At 37.2% G+C, this 19,212-nt stretch overlaps 2 protein-coding genes across 5 annotated transcripts in view; one reads left to right on the plus strand and one right to left on the minus strand.

Annotated features, from left to right (window-relative positions):
* The window catches only part of Usp14 (ubiquitin specific peptidase 14), a 34,149-nt gene extending 25,279 nt beyond the window's left edge, over window positions 1-8,870 (plus strand). For 2 of the 4 annotated variants that reach the window (XM_087896263.1, XM_087896266.1), the window contains exons 11-16: window positions 1,730-1,795; window positions 2,299-2,391; window positions 3,864-3,992; window positions 6,375-6,432; window positions 7,060-7,167; window positions 8,080-8,870. In XM_087896263.1, the coding sequence (XP_087752389.1) occupies window positions 1,730-1,795; window positions 2,299-2,391; window positions 3,864-3,992; window positions 6,375-6,432; window positions 7,060-7,167; window positions 8,080-8,231 (606 nt within the window). In that variant the 3' untranslated portion in view covers window positions 8,232-8,870. The remainder of the gene's footprint in view (window positions 1-1,729; window positions 1,796-2,298; window positions 2,392-3,863; window positions 3,993-6,374; window positions 6,433-7,059; window positions 7,168-8,079) is intronic. The other 2 variants (XM_087896264.1, XM_087896265.1) reach the window with 2 other exon arrangements.
* A 1,637-nt stretch (window positions 8,871-10,507) lies between these two features.
* Window positions 10,508-19,212, minus strand: part of Thoc1 (THO complex subunit 1) — a 47,844-nt gene continuing 39,139 nt past the window's right edge. The window contains exons 13-21 of the mRNA XM_048447993.3: window positions 17,805-17,871; window positions 17,559-17,609; window positions 17,400-17,470; window positions 17,007-17,102; window positions 16,484-16,549; window positions 14,170-14,253; window positions 12,010-12,157; window positions 11,393-11,468; window positions 10,508-10,913 (exon numbers count right to left, since the gene is read on the minus strand). Coding sequence (XP_048303950.1) covers window positions 10,618-10,913; window positions 11,393-11,468; window positions 12,010-12,157; window positions 14,170-14,253; window positions 16,484-16,549; window positions 17,007-17,102; window positions 17,400-17,470; window positions 17,559-17,609; window positions 17,805-17,871 — 955 coding nt within the window. The 3' untranslated portion in view covers window positions 10,508-10,617. The remainder of the gene's footprint in view (window positions 10,914-11,392; window positions 11,469-12,009; window positions 12,158-14,169; window positions 14,254-16,483; window positions 16,550-17,006; window positions 17,103-17,399; window positions 17,471-17,558; window positions 17,610-17,804; window positions 17,872-19,212) is intronic.

The following is a 19,212-nucleotide window of genomic DNA, read 5'->3' on the forward strand; positions in this document are numbered from 1 at the left end:
ATGTGAATGTTAATTAGAATTAGAATTGAATGTTTTGTCAGGGATTCTGCGGGCATTTTTTTTAAATTTTGTAAAATTTTAGCAAAGCTATACTTCAGAGGTCTGGATGACAACCTGACAGCATTGCATCATGTTAATTGTAACTTGCTGATGAATACTTTGACACAAGCAAGTGTGTCTGCACACATGGGTACACACTTTGTAGCTTAGGAACTTGCGGACCTCTTGGATCAACCTCCACTGTGCTGGGATTACCGTTCACCAGTACACCTAATTCTAGCTATACTTTTTTAAAAATATATTTCTGAATTGTGTGGGTTTTCTCCCCCTTTATAATTTTAAAGATTTTTATCATCATTTGTTTGGATTTTTTTTCTTTTCCTTTTTTCTTTTTTAAGACAGGGTTTCTCTGTACAGCCCTGACTGTCCTAGAACTTGCTTTGTAGACCAGGTTGGCTTCAAACTCAGAGAGTTCTATCTCCCGAATGGTGGGAATAAAGGCATGCACCATCACCATCCCACTATTTGTTTGGATTTTAAATCATTTTACTTGATGTTTTAGCTTTGCATGGTTATTATGTGTTAAAGCTGCAGTGATTACTTTTATAATGTGATTGGTAAATTTTTTCAAAACCAGTCTTAAATTACACAATTGTAAGACACTAAATTATGAACTGTAAATTCTTTTAGTTCATATTTGTTTAGTTTTGCTAATTTATATATGCACATATAGGTAGCACATTGAAAATAGTAGAAAATCTTTATTACATATGAACTATGTGCCAGATTGTTTCCCAAGTTTTCAGCATGTACTGACGTGTGCCATTTAAAATCACTCTGAAATGGTGACTAACAAATGTAGCCAGAGGAGATAAGGTATAGCTAAAGATTTCCCCACATCCCTTAGACCAGTGGTTTCTCAACCTTTCTAGTGGGTTAGGGTTAGGTTAACCCTAGGGTTAGATCTTTTAATACAGTTCCTCATGTTGTGGTGACCCCCACCATAAAATTGTTTTTGTTACAATTTCATAACTAATTTTGCTACTATTATGAATTATAATGTAAATATCTGATGTCTGATCCCTGTGAAAGGGTCATTCACCACCCCCAAAGAGGTTGTAGCCTACAGGTTGAGAATCGCTGCCTTAGGTTAACACATTTTCTTTGTTAATCCTTTTCAGATTTAAAATTAACCTAATTGATGCTGACGGGCTTTTATATTAATGAATGAAGAGCAAGGGCTTCCTACTTTCACTTAGTTTCTAGTGTGGGTATTCTGATTATTCATAGATAGAGGGTCACAGAAGGCTTTATTATTTAAAAAATAACAATTTATCTTCTCTGACCTTGAGCAACATTGTATTCAGAAGGATTCTTTTCTGCTTGTCTGGTTGTCTGTTTTTTTAGATATGGTTTCTCTGTTTAATAGGTCTGGCTGGTCTCAAATTCACAGAGATTTGCCTGCCTTTGCCTCCTGAATTCTGGAGTTAAAAGTGTGCACAAATCTTAAAAAAAAACAAAAAAACAAAAAAACAAAAAACAACAAAACAAAAAAACACAAAAAAACCCTGCCTAAGTCATGTTTATTCGAATTGTTTTTCACTGGGATAAATCCACTGATGTATTATTATTAATTAAATAGTGCTATGTTTTAAAATGAGCTGTGTGAATCTGCTGCAGACAAGAGTTTTAAATCTGATATCTGATTGTTTGTAATGTTCCTTTTCAGCGATTGCAGGAAGAAATTACTAAACAGTCTCCAACATTGCAGAGAAATGCTTTGTACATCAAGTCTGTAAGTTATAGATTTCCTTTTGAAATTGAATTCCTTTTCATAAGGATTCAGGGGCAGGGAGGTGGCTGAGTGGGAAAAGTGCTTTCCTGTGAAAGCCCAAGAATTGGAATTTGGAACCCCAGAACTCATGTCAAAGCCGAGTAGGCATGGCTTCCTGCTTCTAATCCCAGGATGCTGCAGGTAGAACTGACTGGTTGGACTTATCAGAACAGTGAGTTCAGGGTTCAGCAAGAAATAAAAAAGGTGAAGAGTGGTTGAGAAAGACACCTGTCAACCTTAGCCTTCCACATGCACATTCACACATGTGCATTTGGACACATACATGTGCCTCCATACTTGTAAATGCGCATACAAGTGCACATTTGGATGCTCACCCACAGTGTACACATACAAAAAAGAGAACGAGTTCCAGTTAATTTTATCTGAGCTTTGTTTTTACTACCAAAAATAAAAAACGTATGTGGCCTTAGATATAAAGGATTTCTTCCCATTTCTCTCCTTAGTCTAAGATCAGCCGGCTGCCTGCTTACTTAACTATTCAGATGGTTCGATTTTTTTATAAAGAGAAAGAATCTGTGAACGCCAAAGTTCTTAAGGTTAGTAATGAATTTTAACTTGCATATTAAATAAAATCCTTTCAAGGCAATTCTAATCTATAATAGATTTATTTATCGTATTACAAATAGCTTTCAGCTGGGGTGGCACACACTTTTAATCCCTTTAAGCACTTGGGAAGCAGAGGCAGGAGGATCTCTGAGTTCCTGGCCAGTCTGCTCTATAGAGTGTTTTCCAGGATACACTCTAAATAGAGAAGCCCTGTCTTAAAAAAAAAAAAAATTAAAAAAAAACAACAACAAAACCCCCCCCAAAATAGTTTTGAGATGGTTAGGGGTGATTAATATTAGGTGGGTGATCTTTACTCATGGTGTTTATTAAATTATGTATTACCCCTTTGGTTGTACATATGCATGACTTCTTTCTCCAGTCTTAAACATCTAAGTCTTGGAGCTAGCATTTTATATTTTTCAAAGGATTCACAGATAATTGTAGTATTCTTGCACACTCCAGAAATACTGCCTTAAATTAGATCCTTCACTTCATAGATGAGATTTGAGGGGATTTGTTGGAAATGAGGACAGGCAGTAAGCACGGTACATTGCATTTACGCACCACAGAACATATGCTGTGATCCCTTGAACTGTCTTGAACTGGGTAGACTAGTTGTCTGTATACAAAACTCCTTGGGAAGAATTACATGAATGAATCTAGCCTCTGAAGCTGAAATTCATAACATTTTCTGATAGAGTTGTAGGTGAAGGTTAAATGAAGGTTAGGCTCTACTAGTATTTACTGCAGCTATTTTAATATGCTTTAAATGCTTCAGTATTGTTTCTTTATAAAAATTGTTTTTCCCAGCAAAGCACTGGCTATTTGGAATACTCTGTTAAACAACTGCAGCTTCTGTGGCCATGTGTATTGGCTTGATTATTTAATGGAAAAAGATCTGGAAAAGTAGTCACTATATAAGTTAGAATCAGATCACTCTTTAATTTTGTTTTATTTTATTTTTTTTAAATATTTATTTATTTGCTTATTATGTATACAGTATTCTTTCTTCAGTCCAGAAGAGGGTACCAGGCCTCATTACAGATGGTTGTGAGCCACCATGTGGTTGCTGGGAATTGAACTAAGGACCTTTGGAAGAACAGGCAATGCTCTTAACCGCTGAGCCATCTCTCCAGCCCCTTTAATTTTGTTTTAAGTGTTTGATTGTACATGCATATAATTTGTTTTGGTCAAATCTACCCCTCATTCCTTTTCCTCCGTTTTCCCCCAACCCTACAATCACTATTCCCTCCCGGTTTTGTGGGTTTTTTTCTGTAAACACAGAGCCCATTTATTGCAAGTCACCTTTGAAAAGAAGTCAAAGGATTTCTTCAGTGACGGTCTTTTACTGTGATGTCACAGATTTCATTTTCAACTTCTGTTTGAATTATGAAAGTATTACTTTGAAAGTATTTATGTATTTAAAAAAATGGTCCTTTTGCACTTTTTTTTTCTGTTATAGGATGTTAAATTTCCTCTTATGCTGGATGTGTATGAACTCTGCACACCAGAACTTCAAGAGAAAATGGTCTCTTTTCGGTCAAAATTCAAGGATCTAGAAGATAAGAAAGTGAATCAGCAGCCAAATGCAGTAGGTTCTTTTTGCTGTACTTTTATTACTGCCATTTGAATCTTCATTTAGTGCCTAGCAGTAGCCGTTACTATTATGAAAATGATCAGCCTACATTTCAGGTAGGAGGTGCCTACATCTTGTATATCTTGATGTTAGCCTCTTACCACCGTAGTTGCAGTAATGTAGTGCCAGAAGCAGGGGCTCTGTCATGGGAAAGCAGACCCCTTCTTATCTTTGCCCTGGAGTCTACAGCATGTGTGCATTCACATGAAGTCTGCATTTTCCACACGTGATGATTTTCCTTGAGGTATTTTAATCCTCTTTCTGTTAGAATGGGAGGTATAGGATTACCATCTTAGTCTCATCTTCATCATGTTTCTATGCTTTTCTAATAATTTCAAGAAAGTTACTAAATGAAATTAAGCTCCTGTTTATTAGACATAAACTTTTTGAATTGATTCCTCATTCAGACTTCCCCAGAAGTTATACAGATTGTGTATTTCAGTAGCAATGTTTTTAATCACTGAATTGTATTTCCTTGTGTGGACATTCTGTGGTTTGCTTAATCATTCCTCTATTAAAGGATACTTAGATCGTTTTCAGTTTTTGTCTATATGAATAAAGCTGGTAAAATGTTTATTTGCAGTTATTATTGTAAGCAGGAATTTTATTTTCCTAGAATAAATGTCTAAAAGTATAATTGCTGTGTTGCATGCTCAGTTTTTCAAGAAAGTGCCAAATGCTTCTTACTTTACATTCTCCTCATCGATGTGTGACTGGCCCACTTTCTGACCAGCATTTGCTGTTGTCACTAGTTTTCATTCAAGCCAGTGGATATGTCTGTGGTGCCACCTGGTGTTTTCCAAGTTTTAATGATGTTGACCATTATTCATGTTATGGTTGTCATATGTGGGTCTTCTGCTGAACTATTATTCTGTTGTAGATTGTAATTCTTTAGCTATGCAGATTGCAAGTGTTTTCTCAAAGTCTGTAGTTTTATCTTTTCATCCTAATGCAGAGAAAAAGTTGAAGGGTTTTATAGTTTTTCCATTTTGGTACTTGATTCATTCTGGTTTAACTTCTATGTGGTAAGATGTTCAGATTCATTCTTTTGGCTATGACTCTCTAGCATCTAAAAAATAAGTAAAACCTAGTATTTGCCAATTTAATGATCCTGAATCTTTGTAGATAATTGATTGATGATAGATAAGAATGTGTTTTTGGAGTCTTCAATTTTATTCCATGGTTTGTGTATCTGTTCTTTGGCAGTACCACAGTGTTTGTCTTTGTTCATTAAGACAGGGATCATGGGGCCCAGGCTGGCCACTGATTTGCTAGGCAGTTGAGACTAGCATTGACCTCTTGATCCTCCTGCCTCTATACCTCAAAGTGCTAGGATGATAGGCATGTGCTACAATGTCATAACTTATGAAATTTCCCTGTAAGGATTAGGTTTGTGATCGCCAAGCTTTGTTCTTTGTAATGCTTCTGCAACTGGCATTACTATCTTTGTGTGTTGATCTTACATCCTGAAGTAGCTCCCCCTTCCCCATTGTGTTCAGACAGACTGTAGAATTATTTTCTATTTGATGTAATTGTGGACATAACCAATGTCTGGAGACTTTAAGTTTTTAAATGTTTGACTTAGTTTTCTGAAACTACAAGACAAGTAAAGGACTTCTCAAGTGACCGTTTCCATACAGTGTTGTCCTTGTTCTCACAGAATCACATTGTCTGTGTGATTGTTCCTGGTGTTCATTTAGCAGGTCATGTTTGTGTAATTGTTCATCTGTAGGGCAAATCTAGCCCATTTCTTTACTAATAATTGAAATTTGTCTCTTCTTCTTGATGGTTCTCAGTTTTATTGATTCAAGGATGGCCTTGTTTTGTTGAGTTTCCTCTGTTTTCTGTTATTTTTATTTAAGGCCTACTTAATTTTTCTCTATTAGTAAAATGAGTTGGGAAAGTGAGTCTCTTCTGAAGTCTCTTAATCACTCTACTTTTAGTGTAGGCCTTCGTTCATCTCATCTAAAACGGAAGGGGCATGGCTTTGATTGCAGAAACTTGACTCGGGTTTTGTTTTATTTTTGAGATAGTCCTTGCAGGTTCATAGACACACCACTAGATCCTATGCCATGCTAAAAATTTAGTTAGTGGCTTAACATTAGCAATATATCAGTATAGTAGCAGAACATGTTATTTACTGTGATAATACTGTGTATTATGAAAGAGTAGAGCCTTTGGCGTTGCAGTTTTTTTTGTATAGTTTATTAAAGTATTTTGCAAGGCAGACCGTTATTTAAGTGTAAATATTTGTATAATTAACTACTAACAAGAATATGTTAGTAGTTAATTATTTCCAGTATCACAATTTAAAATTAAACCTTTTTTTTCTCTTAGAATGACAAGAACAGTCCCCCAAAAGAGGTTAAGTATGAACCCTTTTCATTTGCTGATGGTAAGTGGATGTTCGTTTTTCATTTTGGGTTTTTGAGACAGGGTTTCTCTGTGTAGCCCTAGCCCTAGTTGTCCTTAAACTAGCTCTGTAGACCAGGCTAGCCTCGAACTCAGAGATCCACCTGACTCTGCCTCTTCAGTGCTAGGATTAAAGGTGTGCACTACCACCACCATCACCCAGCCTTTGGATGTCTCATTTTTATTATGTCCACATTGAAGTCAGATGGCATGTTCTACTATTTATTTATTCAGATACTATGCTTTTTCATTTAAAAGTTTGTTTTTGTTTTGGAGAAAAGCTCCCACTCTATAGTCCAGGATGGCCTTGAATTCACTGTGTAGCTAATAGTAGCCCTCAAAGTTATTTCTATTCACCTATTTTAGCTTTCCAAGTATTGGTGGAATAGATGGAAGCCTGGCCTAAATTCAGGCTTCTTAAAAAATAATTTTCCTTAATGTAACTTAAAGTGGTATAGTTATGGGTAATAAATTTAATTGTAGCTCTGCACAGTGGCATTTAGTGGAGTCCAGTAGAGCAGTATTTCTCCAGTCCTAACTTGAAGATTGTTACTTTGAGAGAACACTTGTCTGTTTGTTGTCTATTTTAATTGATTCCCTTTCCTTTAAGATATTGGCTCCAATAATTGTGGCTACTATGACTTACAAGCAGTGCTAACTCACCAAGGAAGATCTAGTTCTTCAGGTCATTATGTATCATGGGTGAAAAGGAAGCAAGGTAAAAAGTATTGGTTTAGTTAATTAACTACTACTTTATCACTGCAAACTTCATAGCATTGTGGGTATTTTTGTTTGTGAATTTTTTCATGCCTTTTAAAAATTAAAATGAAAAATAATTGCCTGTAGTTTGTATTCAGGTGTGTGAGTGTTTGTATATAGGCCAGAGGCCCATGTTGGGTGTCATCTTTACCACTGTCTTGACAGTTTCTTACTGAGCCCAGAGCTAGATAGACCTTGTCAGGGAGCCCCTCAACTGTAGTGTTATAGACAGGAAGCAGCATGCATAGCTGCTGCCTTGGGAGTGGAGCTCAGGGTCTCATGTGTGTCAGGTCTCACTGAGTAAATCCCCAGTTCCTAGTTATGGTCTCAAGGCCTCCAAGGTATGCTTTTCTTTTACTTTCAAATTTATAACATCAGTAGTTGTAGCTGAGAAAGCCTAAAAACTACTGCCCAAGCAAAAACATCATGAAGTGGTATGCATTTACATTTTGTTTTCCTATTGTCCAGATTAACATGGCTAGATTCTAATATTTTGAGGGTTTTTGGTTGTTTTGAAACTAGGATTAAATCACAAAGATAGTTTGCATACTCTGAGCAAGTGCTCTGAAACAAGCTACATCCCTAATCCCTTTCATATCTGTCTGTGCTTAGACTTGTATTGGTGTACATTATGAAGCTTCTGGAAAACTGCACGCTGGTGACAGTAAGGGTAGAAAGGCAGATCATGCATTTAAAAGTAGTGTTGAAATAGCTGGGATGTCATGGAAGTATTTGACATCATCTTGAACCTACATGGTCCCTAGGGGCACACTTGGAGAGCTATTGGTAGTCAGATGTAGTGCTGCACATCACATTTGTTTCTTCTGCACTAGATCTCTAAACATAACTGTGTGCTATCTTCTTAATTTAGATGAATGGATCAAGTTTGACGATGATAAGGTCAGCATTGTAACACCAGAAGATATTCTGCGGCTGTCTGGTGGTGGAGACTGGCACATTGCTTATGTTCTACTTTATGGGCCTCGAAGAGTTGAAATAATGGAAGAAGAAAATGAACAGTAATCTTCAATTTAGCTATTTATGCCTAGGTGTGATATAAATTTTTTTTGTTATCATTTCTATAATCTTGAGCTCCAAAGGGAACCAAGAACAGAACCAGGCCTGTTTCTTAAAGAGACTACACAAAATTACATTTGGGTGCTACCCTGTAAAATGGTAGCTGAATGACAGTCTTTAAAAGCGTGTTTCTTACAAATTCCTAGCTGAAGTCCATTTTCCCCTTTGCCCTTCCAGCTCAAGATTTAGCAGTGATGTTTATTGCACACCTGTTTGTTCTTGCATGGTTAATATTCAGTAGCTGCCTGTCATTTGCCTTATCTAACCAATATTTTTCTAGGAAGGTGGAAAAGGAAGTGTTGCTCTCATCGTGTAACTCAGTGCTGCTGTCCACATCCCATCAACTGGGTGCAATCAAGTATTTGTCCAGACTGACTGTTGCTGGCTTTTCATGACTTTACAATAAATTGTGATCAATAAGAATACATTTGATTATACACTTATTATTGTGTCTGTAATGTACTATGGTTTATATATTTAATTTTGCATTGGTTTTGTAGTAATCATATGTCAACAAGCTCTGGTTGCTTATTTTTAGAAAATGAGAATATTTGATAATAATAAAGAGGGATTAATGACTTTTGACCAGTCTTCTTAGTGTTAGAGCTTGACTGAAGAGTCAGATGAATTCAACACAATTCTGCACATTGCTAATAATCTTAAGCATCCATTTAAAATACAAGGTGTCTTCTTAGCTTGTTATCTCAAAAGAAATATGAAATTGGACACTGAATTCAGTTTCAATCCCTTACTCATTTGTTGTTTCTGTTTTCTTTCCCTAAGTCTGTATGTCCATCTCTAAATTTAGTATTAATGATTTTTAAAATTAAGGTATACATTACCAAGAGTATCTGAGTAAGATCAGTCTACTAACCTATTCTGATTAGCCAGTTGCTCGTAATCTTTACATATGTCAGAAACCTTGACTGATAGTTAAGGAAAGAATGAAGGATTGGATATTACCTAATTGGAGAATATCATGACATCTTAGACCATATGTTTTACTGCTCTGTAAAGTATGTTGTTGCCTAAGATTTCTACAGAATAATCTGTTAACACTGTGGGGTCAGCACTTTAGGGATTCCGCAGAGTGGAGGAGCAAACACGGAGCGAGGAGCAGCAACTCTGTGACCGTGTGTTTATATTATGACCCCTGGGATGCTAAAACAGTTGTAGAAAGAATTAATTCAGACCTGAGTTTTCGTACTTAAACAAGGTGAAATAGGCTTAGAAATATGTAAAAAGCCATGTTTTTAGACTGTATTAAAAACTTAAAAACTATATCATTACCAAAAGTTTGGTTATAGTTTATTTGCTCTAAAAAGACATTCCAAAGACATTCTTTAAAGTAGAAATTGGATTTCTACCAGTGTTTTAAATAAGGACGATTTAAGTATTTTAGAATACAGCCTTGAATGTAAGGGAGATGAGGCGAAAAAAAAAAAAAAAAAAACAATCCCCTCCCTTCTAATTCCTTCATGTGCCTTTATTTGCTTAATGCACTCAGAGGACCTTTGGAGGCTAGAGCTGTGGTCCTTGCTTCACTAGGTAGTGGAGTGAGGTTCAAGCAAGAACACTTACCTAGTAAGTTTGTGCCCAGTAGCCCTTCATCAGTGATGAAATGTTAGCACCCCACAGATGCTGTATGGGAACAGACTAGATGACAGTCTTACCTTTAGCCAGGACTGCACATGCTCTGCTGCCTGCTGGGCACTTTCACAGACATTTCACTTGAACTGACAGGGTGTTTAAGGACTTGAGGGGCCAAGTGATTTTTGTAAAGCTAATGGAGTAGTTGGGTCTTAGACTCCACTTCATTTAAAGTTAGAGGTTGGTAAATATTTTCTGTATTGGCCAAACAGTAAATAGTTTAGGCTCTGCAACCTGCTGGTTGCCGGTTTGAACCCTTGCTGCTATAGTGAGCATGTCAGAGTGCCAGCAGAACGCTTTAACAGATTGTTTGCCGACTCTCTGCTTTCTAGCTTGAGAGTGAGAACAGTCCTAAGGTTTCAGAAGTGTCATTCTGGGATCTCAGGATAAATTTGATAAGGAACAACACACAGGAAACCAATTTGGGATAGGAATGTAACATACTCATTCAATAGTGATTAACTTCATTAAAAAAATACTTACAAAAAGTAGTCTGTGATACTGAGATCATTTTTCATTGGCCCCCCCCTCCAATGTCTGTTCTGTGGTTCTTGAGCCAACTGTACAACAGCTGTTATAAAAGTGTTTATTGTTTACCAAAACCAGTGGACCTCTTATCAAATGTTGCTTGGTAACAAAATCTTATCACAGTTTAATAAAAAAACAAAGGAAAGAAAGCAAGCTAACTATTTGTCTCAGTGTCATTAGTTAGACTTTCTGCAAGGTCACTTAATCCAGATTTGTTTAGTGCGCTAATCAGATTATCCGTTGTTGCATGAGCTCCTTCTTGATCTTGCCAGGCAACAAGGAGCTGCTTGGCCCTCATCTTCATGTCTTCACTGTCACTCTCAATCTGCCTCATTTCAGAGTCTTTAATTTCCAAGTAAGGAGCCAAAGTCTTCCATTGCTCACTAAGTTTGTTAGCAAATAACTCTATCTGTTCCCCTGTTATAGGTTTATCTTGCCGAACATCGGGACCTAGAAGACAAGACGATATAAATTATGTGCAGAATACAGGGATGGTTAGTTCTAAGTATCTGGAAGAGTAAAGCTAAAAACCACTTGGTACTTTACAACTTAATTCTCCATAGGTTACATAACTCCTTAAAACACACACACACACACACACACACACACACACACACACACACAAATTCGGTCAATGCTCAAAGCTATTTTAATCAGAAAAATTTTTCCTTAGAGGAGATGCTCCCTCTAGCCCTAACTAGTTAGCAGAGTTTAAAATACCTATCTTTATTACCTTTTAAATTGGCCACTTCCAAATTTCATTATACAAAAATGTATTTTAAGTGACTAATGGTTTTAATTTCTCATGTAAGTCAAAGTCAAAAGACCCGAGATAAAATGGTAGAAGTTGAGAAATAGATCAAATTACTTAACAAAGAACCCTTATCTTTTCCAATTTTGTAAAATAGCCAAAAAAATTCAATTCTTACTTTCATTTTCCTTCAGTAAAGCATCATTATCTTCCTCATCTTCATCTTCACCTGTTTTTATTTCTTCAGAAGGAGGCTATAGTAAATGAGAAACAATGTTTAAAAGAACACTAGTTTCTGAAGATAACAGATAGCTCTGTTTAGATATGGAATTATACGGTTATAGATTTCCAGTAATGGACATCAGACCCCGTGACTCATAGGTACTCTCATTTTGGACAGAAGGAAGACTGAGAAGCATGAACAAGCCAGTTTGCAAATACATAGGCCTTAGTATTGTCTAAGGGGCAATAGAGATTGACCATGTCTATTATTACCACACTGTAAGAAAACACTGGAAAGTTCTGCCAGAAATCCTACTGCCACCCCTAGACCCTGCCCTATGACAAAAGACAGTAAAATACACCGGCAAAGAAGAAAAACTGGTTTAGTTTACCACAGATAGGTTTTTTTAAACTGCATGCTGCAGTTTAAGTGAACACTGAGCAACAATCCTCCCCATTCTAAAACATGGTGCTCCATAGATCACTATTTTTGTGATAAATTAAACTGGTAGCATTTTTAAAGCAGATAATGTTTACTAAAGGAAATGGGAAAAGCTGAAGTATGTTACTTACTGGTAGTTCTTTGGCTAGCTTTATTACCATATTCTCAAGGTACTCTGGGAGACTCTTAAACTGCTGGTTGGTTGGCTGGAAGAAGTGAGGGCTTCTCCGTGCTAAGAGTCTGAGTGCTCTCCACCCATAATTTGAATTGTTCACAGCTCTGTAAGAAGAGTTGTCAGGCTTGTGACTTATAGTTATCCACTTCCAAAGTTCTTTCCATGTGACATGACATTCTGTACATTATTACAAATAAGAGCCCACATTACCATCTTTATTTTCAAAGTCTATACATTTTGTTTATTTTAGCAAGTTAATGATCTATGTCCCTACTCCTGACTATGACACTATGCATAGAAACCATTCATCTGGTTATATAGAAGAAACAGATAGGAAAAAAGATATTTGGTGAGCTGGTATCCCTATCTGTAATGTACCTAACAGTTCATTAACAGTTCACTAACAGAATATTAACAGTATTCTATAAATTCAAGTTTATTATGTTAAGGTAACTAATACAAGTTGAAGGCCTCTAATGTAAAACCTGCACTGTCTGACTTGTCTTAAAATGCTTGCCTGCTGCTAAGGTCTAAAATGTTCCAAATATGGGAAAAAATCAGAAAACACAGCTTCAAGTATTTTGAATAAGGGTTGTATTTATATAACAGCTAATCTTTAGTTCACTTAATATCAACCTCAATGAATAAAAATGGCTCAAATGCCAAAAGAGCAAATACCCAGTATCCACAGTAGTGACACACTGATGTCAAGAAAATAAAAAGAAAGCAAGGACCAAGGACCCGTGAGAAATCTTAAAGACAGACACACCCAAAAGGACAAAACAGATTCTGTGTAGGGTTTGTTAGAATTTTTGTTCACCCTGCAGTCCCGAAATGCACAGCTCTGCAATCTGGTTCATTTAGTGCTCTCTTATCAACTGTGGGATATACACACTCAATTCAAGCATGAGAAAGATTTTAGCACAAGGTCAGACTGGTGCATATTTTACTTTATTTTACTGATAGTATCTTACTCTGTTAAGACAGACTAACCTCAAACTCAATCCTGCTTCAGCCTCCCGAGTGCTGGGATTAGGTATGTGCTACCATGCCTGTGCGTGCGTGCGTGCATTTAGTTTTTAGACAGGGTCTTTGTAGACCAGGCTGGCCTCAATCTCACAGAATCCAATGCTTTTGTCTTGCGGGTGCTGGGTGTATGGATGTTTTGCCTGCATGATTGTCTGTGTATCATATGCATGCAGTTCCAGAGACAGCCAGAAGATGTCATGTCAAATCCTCTGGAACTGGAGTTAAAGATGGTTGTTAGCCACCATGTGGGTACTGGGACTCAAACCCGGGTCCTCAGGAAGAGCACTTAGTGCTCTTAAACCTCTGAGTCATTTTTCCAGCCTATATATGTATATTTTAAAGATCACTCTCTGGTGCATGGAGAATAGATCACACACATTAGTTAGGAGATTGGAACATAGGGCCAAAACTAGCCATTTAGATCATGTGCTAACGACATGGCTCAAAATGAACCATTTAATCTTTAGAATTAGCCTGTGAAATGAGTGGTTACTACTTAGCAAATGAGAAAAGGGACACAGGGAGTATTTGTTAGAACTAGACACCTGGCCACTAAGTGGCACAGGGGATGGGAACCTATACATTCTGACAAGAGGGGCCTTGCCTTTAAGTCACAACTTCAAAACACTTACCCAAAAACTAAAACTCTGTTGTCCCATGGGACACTTTAGATAAAAGATGGTGAGTCTTAAAAGTTACCCCAGAAATTTAGGGTAAGGCAGCAGATGTGGAGGCAGGTAGAGGGAGCAGCAAGTTAAAAGGCCCCTGAGTGGTTCCATGGATGCCACAACAGGTCTACTGGCAGAGAAGAGTCCTGTGGAGCTACTTTAGTGGAATGACGAACACAGTCTCGAGTGGGTGGGCTGACAGGGATGGGTGAGAAAGGACAGGAACTAAACTGGCAGGAGGTGACAAGGAGGTGTGGGGTGAGAGTCTTTAACTTGAAACAGGTTATTGCAAGTCATGTTACAGTGCTGTGAACTGTGCTCTTCTAACAACACTGCTCTGCTGACTTCATACACTTAACAGCATACAAAGGATTCCTAAGAAACATGCTGAAAAATATGTTCATCAGAACATAACTTACTTATATTCACTTTCAACCATATTTTCAGGATCTGCTTGTTCAATGGCTTCTTCAAAGAACTCCTCCAAAGTTGGCATGTATTCTCTGGTCATTAAAGAAAACAGTGAGGTTCATCTGTAATACTCTAAAATGGTGGCAATATAAATTTTAACAGTATCCATAAGTGCTAATTACAGCCAGGACCTAAATGCAGGAATTCTTTAAGGGGAAAGACTGAAAGCTAAATTCTAAAATGGAACAATAAAGAAGGTATAGGCTTCAAAACTATTCAGCTCATAGTTCAGCCACTGTACACTACGACAGACTGTCCTACTCTATCAGAACAAATGTGCTGCTATATGGGGTGTGCAGACTGAACAGCATTTGACATTCACAAGTGAATAAGGAAATTTCACCTTATGTCTCTGTCTATTTAGTACTGTTTTTGCTTATAGAAGAATTAACTGAACCTAATCTAATAAGCCATGCTGATACTATGAGGTATGTCAGAAATCATCTATATAATCATGCACTGGTCAAAATCTAAAGTCTGTCAAAATTTCTGATTTTTTTCCTTTTATGTAATAATTGCATTTAAAATAATGCTTTCTGCTTTGAAGACTTCAGTCTGATATCAATCTAAACTCTGCCTATTGTGTCTTTATTCTCTTAGTTTCAATATTTTCATCTTTGTTTTTAAGGTATGCTTTTTTTAAAATTTGAGACAGGGTTTCTCTGTAGTTTTGGAGTCTGTCCTGGAACTAGTTCTTGTAGACCAGGCTGTCCTCGAACTCACAGAGATCTGCCTGCCTCTGCCTCCTGAGTGCTGGGATTAAAGGTGTGTGCCACCACCACCCGGCATTTTTAGAGTAACCATCACTCTGTCTTGCACCAGGAAGCTTGAAATGTTGTTTGAATTTATATTGTATTGTGCTTGTACCTTCAGTTTGTACCTGCTGTTTTGTTCCTTCCTGTTTACCTTTGTACTCACTTAGTTTAGAAATGATATATTCTGTTATCCAGCATCCTTTAATTCTGTCTCAGCTCTTTAAGGCTCTCATTTCACTAAATTTCTTTTGTTTTTGAAGTTTGCTGTTAGTTTAATTTTACTCTTTTGTAGGCTCTTTTTTCTTTTTTATGGTCTTATTTTTTCACATACACAGATTTTGTTTATTTAAGCCCGCACATCTTGAACCAAAGAATTCATCATTCAGTCCTATCTTAAGTAGTGCTTCTTTCAAACTCTTATGTACTTTCTGTTGGGTTTTGCTCTTAAACCTAAACCTAAGTTGCATTTTTAGAAATTATGCTTGTTTTTTCAAATATTCCTTTTTTTGAGGCAGGCTCATTCTGTGTCCTAGACTGGCCTTGAACTCGCAGTCAGTCTTCTTCCTTAAGAATCCCAGCTTTACAGGTATGAGCTACCACACGCAAATTATCTTGTGTGTGTGTGTGTTTCCCGACAGTGTCAGGTTTTCTTGGTTTCCAGCTGTTACTTCCAGTTTTATTTACTTATGTGTAAGAGTATTTTGTCTGCATCTGCGCACCACTGTGTCCATGGAAGCCAGCAGAGTGTGTTGTTGGAGTTACTGATGACCATAAGCCATAGAGTAAGTGCTGGGAATTGAACCCAGGTCCTCTGGAAGAATACTCAGAACTCTTAACACTGAGCCATCTCTCTAGCCCCTATCTGATTATTTGCAAAACTGATGTAGATTGTTTCCTGGACTGTAAATTTGGATGGTAAGCTTTTTAGATTGTTCCCTCTGTGATAGTTCCATCTAAAGGTCTAACTTTCAGACATTTTACCACCAGCCTAGGATTTCCCAGCTGACTTTTCAGCCCTGGGGTTCCTGATTGCTGCTGGCACTAGAAATGTCAGCTGCATGAGGAAAGCCTATTCTTTCCTCAGGAAATCCCTTTTCCATCCTCAAATACCCTAGCAGAAACAGACACACTTTCTGGTTCCCAGTGCAAGGGAAGTTATGCGTAGGCTCAAGTTATCTTCTGCATCTGTGTGAGGATTAACACCCAGAGTTCCCTTGGGGCTTGATCAAACTGGATCATCTCACTGCTCATTAGCTTGGAATATCAATCAATTCAAAGTTACTCTTTCGATGTTGAGTTTCCATTTTTTTTTTTTTGTTGTTGTTGTTGTTGGAACTTCTTTCTCACTTGCTAAAATTTTATCAGCATTTCTAGGTGTTGAAGCCAAACCATATTTTGCTAGGCCCAATGTCAACCACAATAACCTTTTAGCTTTGATCCCAGCTAAGAAAAGGTTCTATTTTACTTTACTGAACATTGAGAAAACTAACAAAAGTTTTACACTTGCCTTGTCTCTGATTTACAGGCTTCCATATTATCAGGACAGAGGTTCCAAAGCCTTGTTAGCTCTTCACTGCAAAATAAGGCAGACATAATTTCATATGGATGGCATCCTTAGTATGTTATAAAACTGCATATTATAACATAAATTTGGGGTGATGACACTAATTTTCTATGTAAATATATATTTAGTGAAAATCTCATAATTTTTCAGAATCTATTTAGTCATAATAAAAAATGGGGAATTAACTGGGAAGTTTAGTAACTAGAAGTTGAGCTGCAGTGGCCTAAGCAGTTGTACTATCCATGACATGGAAAAGATGGCAGAGCCTATGGACAAGCACTTTGGAAGCGGGAGAAAAAGGATGGCTTCAGTGGTTGCATCAATTTGGTCACTGGAGAGTTTATGTCTCTTTGGTTGTGAGTCTATCCTTTAATGGCTGAGCCATCTTTTCAGCCTACCTGGAGAGTTCTTAGAGTAATTTCAAAATATAAAAATAGCAAAAACTTAGGAAGATGAATGGACATACTTGCCAATCAGGATTTTCTTGTTGGGCCCTTTGCCTAAGAAGTCTTCTGGGGCTGCTCTCTTCCGCACCACTCTTGCAGGCTTGGTGTCTGACGCTCTGTGAACAAATGAACAAACACATTCTGTGGATGGTAGGTGGACATCAGAAATGGGGGGTATGTCTGTGGTAAGCACTTTCCTAATGTGCACAAGCCCAGCAAAACAAACACAATTACTGGTTTTGCCTAAATAGGAAAGCTTCATAGTATGACAAAACACTCATCAGACAGAAGATAAAAATACCACATTATAGGGCAAAAGACAACATTTTCAACAACACCAACTTACTCTGAGAACTTAACTATATTAAGCTGTACTTTGAAATGTCTTTTTCATATTTCTTGTATCTATTTACCTTTCTTTCACAAAACTTGGGCAGCCTTCATTTTTCCATGAGTTCCAATTTTCTTCAGTATTTAATATATGCTAGGATAAACAAAAGACATTACATCTGCATAAAAGAATATTTTAGAATTATGTTTGGTACTAAGAAAACCAGTGATCAAATACATACCTCTACCATCTTTGAAAATCTTTCTCCATCGGGGGGGTTTTCAGATAGCAGCTGTGATTAGAAAGAATATACTAAGCTTTCAACAACTTTCTGCATCATAGGATGGTTTGTAGGCAGAGAACCAAGAAGTGTTTGTGATCTTGTACCTGAGCTTAACTTTATCCTTATTTTCCTATTTGGGGCTGAAACAAAGAAAATTCTAAATTTCCATTTTTCAATCATGGGTTTGTTGCATGTTGGACTTACTTGGTAGACTGATTTTGTAGTATCTTCAATCCAGAGTGATTGCTCATCAGTTAAAACATAGTTTGAACTAGAGAAAGAGAACATGTGCATGCATGAGTTATAGCATATATGATCATGCTGATGTTTATTTATGGCACCAAAAATTAACCATATATCAAAAATTACCAAGAACCATCACAAATGTGAAGAGTATGAGAAAATTCTTCCACTTCATCTTGTCAAGTGTTAGACTTGAAGTTATGAAAGTATAAAGGCAAATAAAACATTTGACTAACTGATCTGACTACAGTAATAAATATTTTATAAATTTAATGAGATAAAAATCTGAGAAAACATTAACATAATACACTACATGATGCATATTCAAATAGGCATGCTTTTTGTTTGCTTGTTTTTTCAAGACAGGGTTTCTCTGTGTAACAGTTCTGACTGTCTTGGAACTCACTCTGTACACCAGGCTGGCCTCGAACTCACAGATCCATCTGCCTCTGCCTCCTGAATGCTGGGATTAAAGGCATGCGCCACCACCGCCCAGTGCATATTTTCTTTAAAACGTATTTTAAATACAAACCCTAAAAAAGGTTATTACTCCAAAGCTATTAACAAATATAGCTAGATTGCCATCTGCTAGGTTTTTACCACTGGCTCAGAATCTGCAGTATATATTAAAAAGAGTACAGCAACTGCCGGGTGGTGGTGTCACAATTCCTTTAATCCCAGCACTTGGGAGGCAGAGGCAGGCGGATCTCCATGAGTTTGAGGCCAGCCAAACTACACAAGAGCTAGTTTCAGGACAGGCTCCAAAGCTACAAAGAAACCCTGTCTTAAAAAACAAAAAACAAAATAAAACATAGTACAGTAACTTAGTGACTTTCCCAAAGCTCAAAGCTTGAATTTAAATGTAGGTCTAATTTCAAGCCCTTGATCTTTTTATATCACAGGACACTAAACTTTAACACAGAATAAAAAAATATATTTTGGGTGGGTATCGTGCAATTCTGAAGGAGCTACAGCAGGTGCTGACACTGGAATATGGATTAAGCAGACAAGAAAACAATGTCTTCACACAACCCATACTGCAGATTTGTATATAAGCAATGGAGTTCTAGCTTTAGTTATGCACAGTACAAGAAGAAATGGTATGCTTTTGGTGGAGGGGTTTAGACAACAGAGATCCTGATGACGTTGTATGAAAACTTAAAACAACAGAACTGTGTGGGTGTAGGGGGTATCAGGGGCAGAGGTCTACTCTGGGTCTTAATTCCTCAGGTGCCTTCACTTTGGTTTTGGAGAAAGGGTATTTTACTAAGACCTGGTACTTGTTGATTATGATTAGGCTTAGCTAGCTGGCCAGCAAGCCTCAGAGATTTTCCTGTCTACATCTGTATTGCTGGGATTACATGGTGTG

This window comes from Myodes glareolus, chromosome 13 (assembly GCF_982192425.1).
Source record: "Myodes glareolus chromosome 13, mMyoGla1.1, whole genome shotgun sequence".
In the NCBI taxonomy this organism is placed as follows: Eukaryota; Metazoa; Chordata; class Mammalia; order Rodentia; family Cricetidae; genus Myodes; species Myodes glareolus.